This window comes from Hesperophylax consimilis, chromosome 4 (assembly GCF_061612785.1).
Source record: "Hesperophylax consimilis isolate HC1 chromosome 4, BYU_Hcon_1.0, whole genome shotgun sequence".
Taxonomy (NCBI): domain Eukaryota; kingdom Metazoa; phylum Arthropoda; class Insecta; order Trichoptera; family Limnephilidae; genus Hesperophylax; species Hesperophylax consimilis.
This window is the reverse complement of record NC_142839.1, coordinates 158,115-174,678: the sequence shown is the minus strand read 5'-3', so window position 1 is coordinate 174,678 and position 16,564 is coordinate 158,115. Positions and strand designations below refer to the sequence as shown.

The window sequence follows — 16,564 nt, the reverse complement described above, 5'->3', positions numbered from 1 at the left end:
GGATTTCCCCTCACGATCCCGCGCAGCAATCGAAGCCTTTCCGGGGCGCGAAATAAACTCGGGAACTTTGGCGGCGGCCGCGAGACGCGTTCTGCATTACCATATGAGCCGGGCTGGGGTGACACCGGATTCATTCTTCATCTTCTTCTGGGATGGCGTGTTGAAATCCGTTTATTCACGTATTCATTTTTTTTTAATTAATTTATAAATATGTGCACGATCACCAGAAATTCGTAGTGCAAGCAGGAAAACAATGAATCTCCATCCATATTTGGAGTCAATTTTGTTGCATTACTTTTTTTTATTTGAGCTATCGTTTTCCAGTAAATGAAATTCTAAAAAGCTGTCATCGGGGTTAATATCAGCTGTTTAATGTCATTTAAATTGCGTCGAAGTGTAGACCCGGCTCCAAAACTTTTTTAACCCGAAAAATATAAAGAAAAAAGTTTTAAAAAGAAAAGTCAGATCGAAATTTTTTTTTTGGATTCTTTATGTGATGTAGATTCACCAGTTTCCAGAGACTAGTTTCCAGTTCAAGAGTTGATCGATCTGATATATTTTTTTAATATTTTCGATCTGATGAGAGACGACCATTCAAAATAGAAACGTTGCCTGAAACGACTTTAATTAAGGGGTGTGGCCGAATCTGAATAGCCAGTGATTTTCCAAACTTGCCTATAGTCAAGATAGATAGAAAAATAATACTTTATTATGACGCCTTTCAATGTCTTACCTCCAGATAAAAATCATAACATAATTCCATATTCAATGTACTTTACATAAGTTTGTTATTTTCAGTGCAACCTGGTCACAGTAGTGACAGTAGCAGTAGGTCTGGTACCCGAAACCGAGCGCAGAAGTTGACAACCCACCGCTTTCATCAGATTCAAACCAAAGCCTCCCTTAGAGTAGAGAATCCATTTCCTCACATCACCGCAGCCTCCCTAATAATCCACTTTAATTTCCTTAACCGTCCTCTGCACTACTTAAAGTCAACTCTTATTTTCACAAGTCCTTCGCAAGCAAACTCACTTAACACGTACTTAGCGTTTTAATATTCTTTTAATACAAATTCTGTTACTTAAGAAAATACGCGTACTAAAATAAATACTTATTCAAAACACATTTTTTATGCCTCCAAATAAAGAAAATATCGCAAAGTATGTTTATATATTTTGTTGTTGTTATACTAGTTGTTTTACCAGTAAAAAATCGCGGATCTAATTTGACGTCACAAGATGAAAACTGAGAAATTTCATTCCTACAAAAGTCAATTTCAAATATAGAATAAATATATGGGTGTGCTAAAAAGGAATCATAGGAATCCCTTAACTAACAATATGCAACACATATTATATTAGACTTTACAACACTGTTACTGCAACTGTTACTTTACCGCCTGGGCTGCTGGCCGCTATGTTGCTGTTAGCGTGATGGTGGGAATCTGTCATAGGAATCCCTTAACAATATGCAGCACATATTATATTAGAGTTTACAACACTGTTACTGCAACTGTTACTTTACCGCCTGGGCTGCTGGCCGCTATGTTGCTGTTAGCGTGATGGTGGGAATCTGTCATAGGAATCCCCTAACAATATGCAGCACATATTATATTAGAGTTTACAACACTGTTACTGCAACTGTTACTTTACCGCCTGGGCTGCTGGCCGCTATGTTGCTGTTAGCGTGATGGTGGGAATCTGTCATAGGAATCCCTTAACAATATGCAGCACATATTATATTAGAGTTTACAACACTGTTACTGCAACTGTTACTTTACCGCCTGGACTGCTGGCCGCTATGTTGCTGTTAGCGTGATGGTGGGAATCTGTCATAGGAATCCCCTAACAATATGCAGCACATATTATATTAGAGTTTACAACACTGTTACTGCAACTGTTATTTTACCGCCTGGGCTGCTGGCCGCTATGTTGCTGTTAGCGTGATGGTGGGAATCTGTCATAGGAATCCCTTAACAATATGCAGCACATATTATATTAGAGTTTACAACACTGTTACTGCAACTGTTACTTTACCGCCTGGACTGCTGGCCGCTATGTTGCTGTTAGCGTGATGGTGGGAATCTGTCATAGGAATCCCTTAACTAGCATCTGCCCGCATTCCAAGCCGTGAATGATGCGACTACGAATAAACGAACTCTTTGTTGATAGTTTTCCTGAAAAATTATTTCATGGCAGCTTTGTATAAAATATTTGACTGCAGTTGGAACTCTATTCATCACACTTTATTTAACTATAAAATTTGATCACACCAGTTGCAATCTCGGCTACAGTTGCTCGCAGAATCTTATTTGGTGCATTTTGCGAACTGGGTAAATTAGCAAGCAATGCAACTATCCCGAAACTTCGCTCATAAACTGCCAGCAAAATACCGGTAAATGTTGGAGCTGTTATTCTGAACGTATAGATTAAATACAAGCTTCCGTTCGTATCCTTTCTTCTTTGACATAAATAATACAGATGTTTACAGATTACCTTAGCTTTCCAACCGAACTTTGATACGAGCCTCTTTTTGTAATAAGTTCTACCTGAATTTGCATAAGAATTTGCTTGATATTGAATAAATATTGTTATAATCTATTTCGCAAATTCATCAGTACGATATTAGGTTAATGGACGTTTACAAAATTTCACTTGCTTTCTATAAATCACTCTGTTTTTAATCAATTAATTTGGGAGGCATGATTGGGTACCGCCGCCGCGGGAACCATTTATTGGATAACCAACAACTCTGCCATAGTTCAACCCTAGTTGTTGGCTACGTTTGGTGACTTGCCCCAGCAGGGGTGTGATCAGCATGCCCCTGCCCACCATCTGCGTGGCATGCCAGATCGAGACCGTTTGACCTCTCCAACTGGTCTTTCGACCCATCGCCTTGCGCTGCATGATCCCTAGATTCGTACCAGCCCACATACCTTTTTCCTTCCCATAACTTGCCCACCTTCCTTTCCTTTAAAAAAACCTCCACACAGAATCCCCAAAGATGACGTAGCCCCCGAGGGAAATTATTTTCCTCGGGGTCTCCTGTGTAAGGTTAATGTAAAAAAATCAATATCTCCTTGTAATTTTGCTGATTTTGCATTTCCGCTGCACTTTTCTTCTAACTTTTTTAAAATAACAATATTGCTTACTTTAGCCCATAGACAATGTTTTGATGACATAGACGTGATGATTATTTGATAATACAAACATAGAATCAAGAAGAATACAAGACAATGAATAAACACGGCTAAAGCCATTTAAAGCAATTTCGATTCTGGATGGTGGTCTTAAACTAAAGTGACACTGAGAATATTTACCACTGTGGTATGAAAATCATATCTTGTCAAATAAATGAATTAAATTTAATATTAACATAACATGAAACCTCATTTCATTAGCAGTCCACAATCAGTAGGTATAGAATATTAAATTATATCCTTAAATCCGTTGAATGGTGGATTGATCAATGGATGTACATTCCGAATCACTGTACTTGTTTGTACTAGCATCTGTTGTAATTGGTATTGTTTTGTAAAATCAGATGTCTGTTTTCATATCGGACCGGATTGTTCTGATTAGAGTGTGATATTAAAATTGCATTTGGCAATCAATCGCTAACGAGGCTCGCATGCAAGTGTAGTGTATTGTATTCAATACCCATGAAATAATTATGGGTTTTTCGACCTATACCAGTCGTAGAACTATTCTCCGGACTCTTCGCTCTTCTTTCGACCTATTCCAGTCGTAGACTTATTCTCTAGACTCTTCGCTCTCTTTTCGACCTATTCCAGTCGTAGACCTATTCTCAATACTCTTCGCTCTTCTTCGTTTATAATGCACCTATTATTTTGCTTATTTCTGAATTAGATAAGAAGCAGAAATTATTTGTTCGTATTATGATAATTATATTTCTGTGCCCAGCTTCTAAAGAGGGCCAATGTGAGTTTTTCAAAAGTGAGGCCTATGTAGAATTTGCTCTTTTTATCTAAAAATAGCAGATTCTACATAGGCCTAGAACTAAATAGTTTTAATTTTAAGGAAAGTAACTTTCTAGTGCGTCGGATCCCAAAATCTAGTTTTTCTGGTATTCGAAAGATAACCCAGTTTTGAGGAAAAATCGCAAATGAAAATGTAAATCGAAAACTGGCATTGGCCCTTTTAGAAGCAAGCCACAGATATGTCACAGAATACTAGTACTTTAACCTGGCATTCAAATAAAATCTCATAAAAGATATTTATAACTCATTTTAAAAGTGACCTTGTGAGTTGAAAGTGGTTTCCTTGACCTTGAAATTACAATCTGAAAAGGCTGTACAAATTTCATAACGCCAGAATTCCGGTGTTCTTTTACCGCTATTTGTTAGTGTCAGACAAATACATAAGTATTAGGTAATTAAATGGGATATTTAAACTTGCATAATGTTGCATAATGTAAACACCCTTCATAGTATCATTTAATATTTGCTTTATTTTTCAACCCCGAACATTATTTAAAAGACGAAAATTTTCTTGTCCCTCTTAATATTTGGCTAATTTATATAGCGCCGTTTTCGTGAGAAATCACCTCAAGGGCGCTGTACAAATGTATTTCTTAAATATTTAATACTAGAACTACTGACTTATCTCTAAGACTTATATCTAGTGACTTACGACTAAGGCCTATAACTACTATCTTAACGACATATACACGAGTATTTACATATTTGGCAACTTACAACTAAAATTAAAATTAACAATTTAATCTTACTAACGCCAGAAGAAGAAGGAAGTTCTATTATATTAGGGTGGATTTATTGTTAGCTGGATATATTATATGTTAAATGAATTAAATTAATGAATAAAATCAATCAATCGCCAATCTTAAACGCATTTAGATGATTCATCTGCCAACAATTAAACCGATTAATCTTCTGTGATTTAATTAATCAAAAGATCTTCGGAGATATATTCTGTGGGATGAAATAAAAGGAAAATCCTATCAGTCAACATTCATTACCGACAGTGAGCATTTTTCTCACGGTTTAATGTATTTTTAACGGTAAAATCATTTCTGTTTTATAATATATTTTTTGTGAATTTTTTAAATTTAAAATATCATTTAAATGTTAAACTTTTGAGATGCTCCAAGGAGTGAGCAGAATCCCACACATTTAAAATGCGCATATTGACCTCATGCTTAGTTTATTGGGCAGATAGGCACCCACCCCATAATCCTGGTGGCAAGTCCATCCTGCAGATAGCTAGAGGGGACTGAGCTTGCAGTTTGCAGTAGTGGTCCCGATAGAGCTCTGTGTCGGAAATCCCATCCCTTAGGTCACGAGTGTTGTAAGAAAATCATCGAATCCTAGTTCATGTAATCCTAGTGTCGAACAAACACACTTCTATACTTATTATCTTTATAACTTTGGTGTGAATTTATTATTCCATATATAATATAATCTATAAATAATACTGTCTTCAGAGTTACCAATCAATTTGTTTGTCTTTCAATTCCCTTTTGACGGCCTCAAAAGACCTTCCTTTAATAATTTATGTTATTAATTATTTTTGGTATTCCTCGGCTGAGCCATGTCAAAAGATATCCTTTATTAAAAGCAACGATGGCTTAATTGAAATATTTTCCCATTTTCATAATCATTAACCCCGCGGTTCATCCCCAGTGGAAACAGAAGAAAATGAAAAGAGATTACTAAATTAAACATTTAGAGCAAACCTTCAGGGATCGCCATTGTGATGAAATCGTGCTGAACATTTATCAGCAATAAAAGCTGCTTCATTTAAATATGTTATTATTTTTAAATTAAATTTAATTAAATACTTGCAGCCTAAATTTACTGTGAAATTATTATTTCACTTCCTTGTCGTCGTTTATTTATGGCTCGTTTAGCACAGTTTCTTGGAAATTCTAACAAATATAATTACCGGTAGGAACATTACACATTGCAATTTTGTAAAATATGACCTATTCCGTCGTTCGTTGGGGAAGGATTTTAATTTGCCTACATTGCAAATTTTTAATTTAACGCGGTCTCCATTTCCTTTACCTTACATTAATGGCATCGCCCTATTACCACGAACACGAACCGTCCCGAATGATACGCATTGTACCCGGTTTTTACACGAAATACCCTCATATTTCGTGAACTCTCATGTGCGAAGGTATTTATTCAATTGAGTCATAAAAAGAATAAAAATAAAGTTTTTCGTTTTATGGGGTAATTTGCAATACGGTTATATTTATACATACATGCTTAGACAATACTAGGCGTAAAATAATACATATATCAAGTTGTACCCCGCTAGTAATTAACACACATGAATCGTACAATCTCATAACGGCGGTGTAATGAAACAGAAGGGCGGCTAAGCTAAATTGGATTACGGAATTTATTAATGGGGTGGTGAAATTGGGGTAGGATATTAGAAAACCTGAATTGCCGTTGAAATGAGATTGAAGATGATATAACTAAGATAAATATTAGAATGGTCTCAGTAACGTTTTAGTAACTTGGGTATGTTTTTTGTTTCAGGTTTCGCAAGTGATTGGGTGGAGTTTTCTCTTAAGTCTGCTGCTGATAGCCACTTCTACCAGCGCCCTGGCCAACTGCCCTAACGGGTGCAACTGTGACGATGAAACCCTCGTTGTTCTCTGCGAAGAGAGTAAACTGGACGTACTGCCTATAACCCTCAACCCATCCATTCAGCGGCTGGTTATCAGGAACAACAAAATCAAAATGATAGACAGCTCCATACAATTCTACGGAGAATTGTACTTTTTGGATCTTTCTTACAACCACCTCGTCAGCGTTCCGTCGAAAAGCTTCGATAATCAGAAGAAACTGCAAGAACTGCATTTGAACCACAATAAAATATCTTCTGTATCCAACTTCACATTCCAAGGGTTGTCGTCGCTTACAGTTCTCAACTTGAGGGGAAATTTCTTGGAAGAACTGAGCAAGGGAGTGTTTACTCTCCTACCACAACTTGAGGAACTGAATTTAGGCCAAAATAGAATCTCACGCGTTGATGCAAAGGCCTTCAACGGTTTGTTGTCCCTGAGAGTTCTGTACCTTGACGACAATCAGCTCATCTCAGTTCCGACTCCATCTTTTTCGGTTCTCGGAAGTTTGGCAGAACTACACGTTGGTCTGAATGCTTTCACCGCTCTTCCGGATGATGCATTCTCTGGCTTGAACAGACTCACTGTATTAGATCTGGGTGGAGCAGGCCTCCACAACATCAGTGATGGCTCGTTCAAAGGATTAATGGGTTTAAGAAACCTAGACTTGTCGGATAATCGTTTGAAAAATATTCCCACTTTGCAACTGTCGGAATTGGCCAGGCTAGAAGACTTGACTCTAGGTCAAAATGATTTCACCATTATTGAAGCGAATTCTTTCAAAGGTTTGACTAATCTTAGAAGGCTGGACATTACTGGAGCGAGTCAACTGGAGAAGATTGAGCGGGCAGCATTTAATGAGAATTTGAACCTGGACACCTTGGTTTTGGCCAGTAATAAGAAACTAGATACCATAGAAGAAGGCTCTCTCGCTGGTCTGCCAAATTTACGTCATCTGATTATGAGGGAAAATGCATTTACGTCACTACCAGAATCACTTTTAGCCTGGCACGAGTTAAAGCGTTTGGAGCTTACTGACAACCCTCTTCACTGTGGATGTCAGTTGTTATGGTTGCAAGAACGTCTCTCGCAGAAGAACTTCAGCCATGTCCAGTGTGCTAGTCCAGATCACTTAAAGGAACGGCTTCTACGGAACTTGGGACCGGATGATTTGGGATGCGCCCTGCACGACACTAAACAACAGGCCATCATCGGAGCTCTGGTCGTCGGAAGCGTCGCACTCCTCACCGTCCTAGTTCTCTTGCTGTACAGATACAGGAGGCGCGTTCACGAAGCGCTTAAGGACTACAAGTGGAATAAGCGCGCGATGTCTCGCAAGGAGCACGAGTACCAGAAGACTTTCTCCGAGGAGGATTACATCGGACGCGGTGTGCACCCGCCCGTGTTCCCCAGCGCGCAGCCCGCCGTCGGCCTCGGACCCGGCGTGAGACCAATTCCGGTGACGGAACTGTAGCTAGAGCTGTACGCCTCCCCCAGCGTGTTCTTCTTGCCGGGCGGGGCCCAGGGCTCCACGCGCCGGCCGCAGAGGCTGCAGGGAGGCGGGGGCGGGGGTGGGGGCGGGGGGACGTTGCCCGTCAACGGATTTACTTACATCAATGGCGACACTTGCCGCCATCCCCACACCCTCAACAATGGTGCTCTCTCCATCAAGAATGGGGTCCTGCCGCACACATTGAACAACGGATCGCTCAGATCCCTTTCAGACAAGAAGGTCAACCAAACCAACAGTTTCAAGTACAACACGGACAACAAGCGGAACATCGATTCCCGTTATTCGCGCAAACAAGATAACAGTTTCCCGAGGAACCCAGAGATCATCAGTACTTACCAGAGACACCAGGAGAACTGCGAGCACAGTCGGAACAACGGCTATTGTAGTCACCCCAACACCAGCGAGCCAGAGTATTCAGTCATCTCAGAAAACGGGTTCAACCACACCGAGGATGGGTACATTCACTCGTGCAATCATGATAATACGTTCAGCTGTTGAGCCCTGTTGACTTTTAATCAATCCTAAGTGCTAAGTGATCTTTGATAACAAAAAAATAGCAATAAAAAATATCCATTCCACGTCGTATAAAATTTATTAAGACACTTCTCTAGTGAACATGTGTGATAGTCGAGAAATGAGTGTAAAATATTTGTGTATTAAAAGACTGCATAGTAAGAAAGACTATTAGGTTTAAAGTTTTCTAAATTGACCAGTGACTTTGGTAAAACGTACAGCCTATTTTATTATGATTGTCTGTTTTATATTTGAAATGGTAATTGACTCCTTGTATTGATATTTTATTAAACTGTGTACAGCCTAGTCGTATTGAGCAAATAAACTTATTTATAAAAAACTTAAATAACAATAAAAATTTCGAATTGACGCATGTATTTGGAAACTCCGAATGGGATGACACAATTTTTTTTCACAAATTGCCATATCTTTGTAATGTTTTAGATTTTGTGGAAATTACAGTACCTACATATATTCATTAAACAACTACCGTTAGCTGTTCATTAAATATTCAAATTTTAAAAATGTATAATAAAAATATATTTCTCCTACAATATTGTATATACTTAATCACACTTAATTTATCCAACAAAACTTCTTTTAATATTTTTGTAAATATGTATTTAAAAAACCTATTTAATTTATCTGTTTAATGTTAGTTATGATTTGGCCATTTTCATAAAAATGTATGTCCCAGCTAATAAATCTCTTCTGACGTATTGTTTAATACATGTTTTGATATATGTTTGATTCGTGATTCGTCCCGATCACGAATCCTTCACAGGCAGGATTTTTTAAATATTGAAAGAACAATCTCCACTTTTTCAAATTCACTTTTTTAATACTTATTTTATTTGTGTTTTTAGTCAGTAACAACATTTTTAATTATTAGACACAAGATGTAAATATCAAATTATTGTGTGTATCTTTTCCCGTTTTACATATCATTTATAATATTATATAATCACAAAAAAATATTTGTTTCTATCCTGGTCAATTGATTGACACTACACTTTCTTCTCGTTTTCTGGTTAAATATTAGGTTTTACGATACCCGTGCATTATGTTTGGTTAAGTGATGCTTTCTGAAAATTAAGTGAAGGTTGGTACTTACCGTAAACTTATTATTTTAATAAATAAGTGTTTTCATTGTCCTAAAATTATTGAAGTACAATCAATCAACACCAAAATGGATTATTTTCTACTAGCTATTGAAACTGTGATGCATTCCTTTTAAAATTATAATATTACATAATAAATACAGCTACCTAGTTGCCTAATTATTATTAATTATAAAAATGTCCTAAATGGTTTAAAAGATAAATCATTTTATTGGAGTCAAACAAAATGCCAATTTTATATATTATTCGATTTGTTTTTTTTATAAATTATGTAAATTATTTCAGATGACATTAATTTGTTTTTTTATTTTTTTTATTTAGCCGCACCGAATTCCTTTTTATGTATGAAAAATGTGAACTGTTTTATGCTTCGCTTAGTGATTTTAAGTTTGTAATTACATACCTACATCATAATCGAATAATGACGAAATTTTCCTATAAAAAAGCAATTCCTCTACTTAACTGTTGTAGCTCTGTATTATAGTATTTGTATTTATAACTTAATCACAGTCTAAATAATATTCTTATTATTATAAATCTATTACAAAATGAAATGTTGTTTTCTTTTATTACCAAGTCCTCTGTTTACTATCCTACTACCATTACGAAATACGAGATGACCGACAAAAACACAACGTTTTTGGAGTCAATGGAATGTATCTTGATTGGATGTGTCAATTCATTCATATTTTGGTAACATTAATGGTACAGTAAAGTACAGCAGGGTTTTGGGTACTAACCCATATGTATACATTGATACGATCATGAATCATGACTGCTTTCTTACACAAGATACACCATAATTTACGGGGATTAAAAAAAATTAATAATTATTTGAGGATTTTGTGGGGATTGTGATCCTCACACACCTAAATCCGCCATGACGAGAAGGTTTTAAGAGGAAGAAGAGTTATTTCAAAATTCGTCTGGTGACCAGGACCCAAGATCGGAGACGAAACACCCCGGACATTTGCACTTTTCATTTCATAGTAATAAAAACAAAGGGATTCGATTCGCACACTAAAAAACACAAAATTCAAACTCTCCGATTTGCCGGAAGTGCTCCCACCTTAAAGCTACAGGGGAAACCAAGCAAACGGCTAAAGAGACCGGTTCATTGTGGTTCGGAGCCAAGGTGGGTCAGTTTCAAATAAAACATGAAAACGATATTCGAAACAATAGTAGATCACTCTCGCAGCCCTCAAACGGTATATTTCCCAATTTGCTACTATGGCTGATCTACTTAAAATTTACCTAAATAACTTTCACCAGCTTCACATAACTTGCGATATGAAATTATCTACTGTCCACCATCACTAACTATACTTAATCAAAACACACATTCTCTCAACAAAACACACATTCTCTCAACAAAAATTACGAAGAACTCGACAATGTAATCATCACTAATCTTGTTCCCTACACTTTTATGTATCATATATCAAATAATAAAAAACAAAATGGCGGTGTCGTGGTCTATCTTCATAATCTTATTATCTCAGTTTCTGAAATTCTTATTGAAAACTAAACTGTTTTCAAATAATCGTCAACCAAGATACATGCACACTTGCATTATATAGATCGCCATTCACACTAGACATAGCACCATTCTTAACTTCCCTCAATACTCACCTAAATAAACTAAACTCCTTCAAAATATTGATATAGCCAATGAACTAAATATTAATATTCTAGCCAATGGCCACCCACAAAACCCTCATAACTCACTACAGTTTTTGCACAATGTTTTCGTACTCTTTCTCACCACCAACACCATGAATTTAGATTTACTTACATTCATCGTTAACTCTTTCTTCATACATACGATTGTAGATGTTCAATAATGTTAGCAATGTTCTCAATTTGGTAGGCGGGAATGGGTACCGCCGCCCTGGGAACCATTTATTGGATGACCAACACCTCTGCCACAGGTCACCCCAAGTGGTTCGCTACGTTTGGTGACTTAGCAGGGGTGCCCGGGTTCATGGGTTAAGGTTTGCCTAGGTCTTGGTGGCGGGTGCGTCGGCCCACCTTCTCCGTGGCGGGCCGGTTGGGAGATGCTGGTTGAGGGAGACCCTTTACAACCGGTTACCGCTGTCCGGGCCGCTCGATAGTACAGGGGCCCGACCCTCAGGCTCACGACTAAGGGTGGGCTGCCCCATCAGCGAGTGAGCAAACCCCGCCACTGCTGTTGTGCTGGTTCGTGACCGGAGGGGACCCAGCAGCAGCGTTTGGGGCGCATTGGATTCCCTCTCCAGCCGGACTCTCCCAGCCTATCGCCTAGCACCTCAGTGGGTGGGCTGGAACCACACGCTCATCACTCCTGGACAGCCTGAACCCCAGATTCCTACATACCCCTCATACCTTTCCTTTCCAGACCTTCCTTTCACCTCATACCCTTGCAAACAAAAAAAACCTAAAATCATGAATATACAAAATAAATTTAACATCAATACAGCGGCGAGTAGCAGGCGTCCCCGGTGCGGGCCAAAACTGTTGGTAAATTTTGCCAACATTCGCGGCCTGCACACAAATTTAAACTCTGTTCATCACCATCTTTTGTCCCAACGTCCCAACCTTTTTTTCCTATCCGAAACTCAGATAGCCGAGCCGCCAGACTCCTCCTATCTGCACTGCCCGGGCTTTACCCTCGCAAGCAAGTTCCGACTCAAAGGAGGAGTCTGCCACTATAGTCGAGCTGACGTCAACTGTGTACGACTATTGAGTCTGGAAAACTCCAGATTCGACGTAACGTGGGTGCGCGTCAATCTTGGCAGTACGGCAAGATTCTACGCATGTTTATACCGCTCACCGAACCATAGCGAATCAGACACTTCCGAACTCTTTAAACATTTGAGCGATACTATTGATGATCTCTTGCCCCGCTACCCTTCGGCCGAGTTTATTGTTCTGGGGGACTTCAATGTTCATAACGAACCATGGTTGAAGTTTTCAGGCCCAACGGACTCGGCTGGCCGACAGGCGGAATCCTTTGCCATTTGCTACGGATTAGAGCAATTGGTTCAGGAGCCTACAAGGGTTCCTGATGTCCAGACTCACCGCTCCAATCTGTTAGACCTATTCTTAACTACTGTGCCACACGGTTATAAGATTGACGTCACAGCGCCTCTGGGATCATCCGACCACTGCCTAGTGACGACATCAATCCCCGTTAACCTCAGACCAACCAATGAGAGGCTGAGGAGAAAAGTGTGGCACTATAGGTCAGCAGATTGGTTCGGTATGCGGGCCCAACGCTTTTCCGTGGTCAGCTGTTTGTTTTCGGACTTCGGACCCTTCAAGATGTGCCCAGGAGATTGGCGAAGTCATCAAATCGGCGATGGATGGCTTCATACAATCGACTACTAAAGAAACTGGTGTGGGCTCAAAGCCGTGGTTCAGTCGACAATGCTCCGAAGCAGTTCGACGAAAAAACGCGGCTTACCGAGCCTACAACACATCTCGAACGCCCGAAAGCAGATCAGCATACAACAAATCGGCAAAGGAATGCAAGAGAATCATTAATAGGTCAAAATTCAAACACGACCAGCAAAATCGATCAGCAAAAAAATGGCTGCCTGCCCGCATGGCAGCAGAGCATTCTGGTCGCTTGCGGGCTCAATAGGTCGAAATTTTCGCAAACCCAGTTTGCCACCTCTTACCAGACCTGACGGCTCACTAGCAAACACCGCCACCGAAAAGGCAAACCTATTAGGGAAAATGTTCGCGGAAAACTCGACCCTCGACGACGGAGGTGCTGTTCCGCCGTCGGTTCCTCACTGCGGCTTCTATATGAAAAAGCAGAGGATCCGGCATCGGGATGTACTCCACGTCATACGGGGGCTCGATGTTAATAAAGCTAGTGGACCTGATGGAATACCTGCCCTGGTATTGCAGAGGTGTGCTGCGGAAATAGTTCCAGCTTTGACAAAGCTCTTCAAAATGTCCCTGAAGTGTGGCACTGTGCCCTCTGGTTGGAAAAAAGCGGTCATTCACCCTATTCCCAAGAAAGGTGACCGCTCCAACCCGGCCAACTACCGCCCCATAGCGATCACATCAGTTCTGTCCAAAGTGATGGAACGTGTGATCAACGACAAACTGCTCACATACCTCGAGAAGAACAAAATTATCAACGACCGTCAATACGGATTCCGGCGGAACCGCTCGTGCGGTGATCTTCTCGCGTATGTGACGCATGTTTGGGGGCGGTGCCTGGAACGTCACGGTGAGACCCAAACGGTCGCACTAGACATATCCAAGGCCTTTGACCGGGTCTGGCACCGAGGACTTGTCAACAAATTGCCTTCTTACGGACTTCCCGCATCCCTGTGTATGTGGATTGCTGACTTTTTAAGGGATAGGTCGATTCAGGCGGTTGCTGACGGTTTCACCTCTTCCTCGCACTCCATAAATGCTGGCGTCCCACAGGGATCGGTTCTGTCTCCGACTTTGTTTTTGTTGCACATCAATGACCTTTTGACATGTGCACCGATTCATTGCTACGCGGATGACAGTACAGTTCATGATAGCTTTCTGTTTGACAAGCCCCCAAAGGGCACACAAACTTCAACGGCTCGGAGGGCTTAGAAGCAGAGAATGGACGGTTATCTCGAGAGTATTTCCTCCTGGGGTAAAAATAATCTCGTCGAATTTAATGTTTCAAAGACCCAATCCTGTCTGATTACGTCTAAAAGGGATCCAAATGATAATCTAGTCTCCTTCAACGGAAGCAATCTTCCGAACAGGCCTTCCATTGATATGCTTGGTATAAGTTAATTAATATAATTTCAGTATTGTCACATAGTTTGACCCGGATTGACGTGCATTTTGTGCACGGCTGCTCAAGTTTTAACATCATGGACGTGCTAAAATTAATCGAAAACATTAAAAGTGACCTAAAAAATATAACTACCGAAAGTGCGAAATAACCTCGAATTAACCATAAACCTCTTAGAAGAAACCCGGAAACAAGAGAGAAACAATTTCCAGGAACAAATAATAGATCTTCAAAAAAAAGTTATCACCAAACTCGAAAAAAATAATGAACCAAAATCGTACGCAATGGTACTAAGAGAACGAACAGTACAAATCGAAGAACCCAAATATGCCGTTATGATTGCTGCAGAAGGCAAAGAAACATCTGAGGACATAAAGAAAATAATTACTAAAACAATCAAAGCACCTAACCTAGGAATTGGTATAAATGGGATCAAAAAAGCATCAAACAATAAAATAATTATGACTTGCTCGAAAAAAGAAGACGCAGACAAACTAAAAACGGAAATAAATAAAAATAAAAACGGAATATCTGCTACAGAATTAAAAAAGAAGAGACTTTGCATGGTCATTAAAGGTGTGGGAGGGGAGTATAGTGAAGATAATTTTGTTGCAAAACAATGAACTAAGTGATGCCCCAAATGATTCAATTAAAGTAACTAAAATATTAAAAAACAAGAAAAGTGACCAACTCCGTAATGTAATAATATAAACAACAGGCCAAATCCGAAAGATATTACTTGATAAACAAAGGGTCAATATTGGTTTTGTCCGAGCGCGCATAGAAGATTGCAATCCCTTAATGCAATCCACTGCCTTGGTTTCGGACATACATCACTAAAATGCCTGAACAAAATGAATAAGCCTAGATGCATACACAGTGCAAAAAACCACAAATTTAGTGAATGCGAAAAAACCAAAGATATAGTCAAATGCTACAACTGCGACAAAAACAACAATTTATTCGGAACAAAAAACAATACTGAACACAGTGCAAATAGCGATAAATGTACTTACCGAAAACGAATGGTTATCATAGCTCAACAGAGAATCGATTATGAATAAGTGATGGATGATTTTCTAGGCGAGGAAATTGACAAATTAACAGATGTTTCACAGCACATTTGCGAAGATTCACAACATTGTAGAGATCTGCTAAAAAAAGTTCAAAGTGCTTTCATTGTTCTGCACCAAAACATCCGAAGTTTAAAAAAAAACCTAGATGAGTTTGTAGTAACACTAAACCTTCTTGAAACATTACCGGACCTCATTGTTTTAACAGAAGCGCACTTAAATATAAATAACTCTGACACACTGTACAGTATTCCGAATGACACATACTTTTCATCAACTACCTATATTAATAAAACCAGTGGTATAGCGGTGTTCATTCTAAATAAATATAACAATGTCACTGTCACAGAAATTAAAATGCAATTAGCAAACTGTTTACAACTGAGTGTAAAAGTGAACGACATTATGTACCATATTACTGCCATCTACCGGACGCACGGATCGAATCCCACAAATTTCACTATAGAAATCGAAAAATTATTACTGAGTCAAAAAAGTACCTTTAATATTATTGTTGGTGACATTAACATGAATATCGGACACTGGGTACAAAGCAAAACGAAAGATGATTATATAAATGTAATGACTTCGCTAAACTATAAATCATATATAAATAATGCAACACGAAATATCAGCGGACAAATCCCTTCCTGTATCGATCACATATGGTGCAACTCAAATAACACTGAAAAAAAACATGTCGATATTATGGAAAACCAGCATAACTGACCACTACACCTGTATATTCGTTAACAACATAGACAAAAAAAGTACCAAACCCAACAAAACTGACAAAAAAAAAACAAGAAAAAAAATAATTTAAATATGGAAACTTTAGAAACAAATCATAAGATGGAAACCTGGGCATCAATAATTGAATCGGAAAATCCAAATACTTGTGCGGAAAATTTCGAAACTGTTTTCCTAAATCACATAAACCTTTCTA

General features: G+C 38.9%; 2 protein-coding genes across 2 annotated transcripts in view; both read left to right on the top strand.

The window, feature by feature from the left end:
• Positions 1-8,254, top strand: part of LOC149423993 (uncharacterized) — a 238,977-nt gene extending 230,723 nt beyond the window's left edge. Inside the window, exon 7 of the mRNA XM_089631109.1 lies at positions 6,533-8,254. Coding sequence (XP_089487235.1) covers positions 6,533-8,095 — 1,563 coding nt within the window. The 3' untranslated portion in view covers positions 8,096-8,254. The remainder of the gene's footprint in view (positions 1-6,532) is intronic.
• Positions 8,096-10,265, top strand: LOC149423992 (uncharacterized; the record flags this gene model as incomplete). Its single annotated transcript, XM_089631018.1, has 1 exon — positions 8,096-10,265. A coding segment is annotated over one exon (537 nt), but the record flags the coding sequence as incomplete, so codon positions are not given.
• Positions 10,266-16,564: the final 6,299 nt, after the last annotated feature.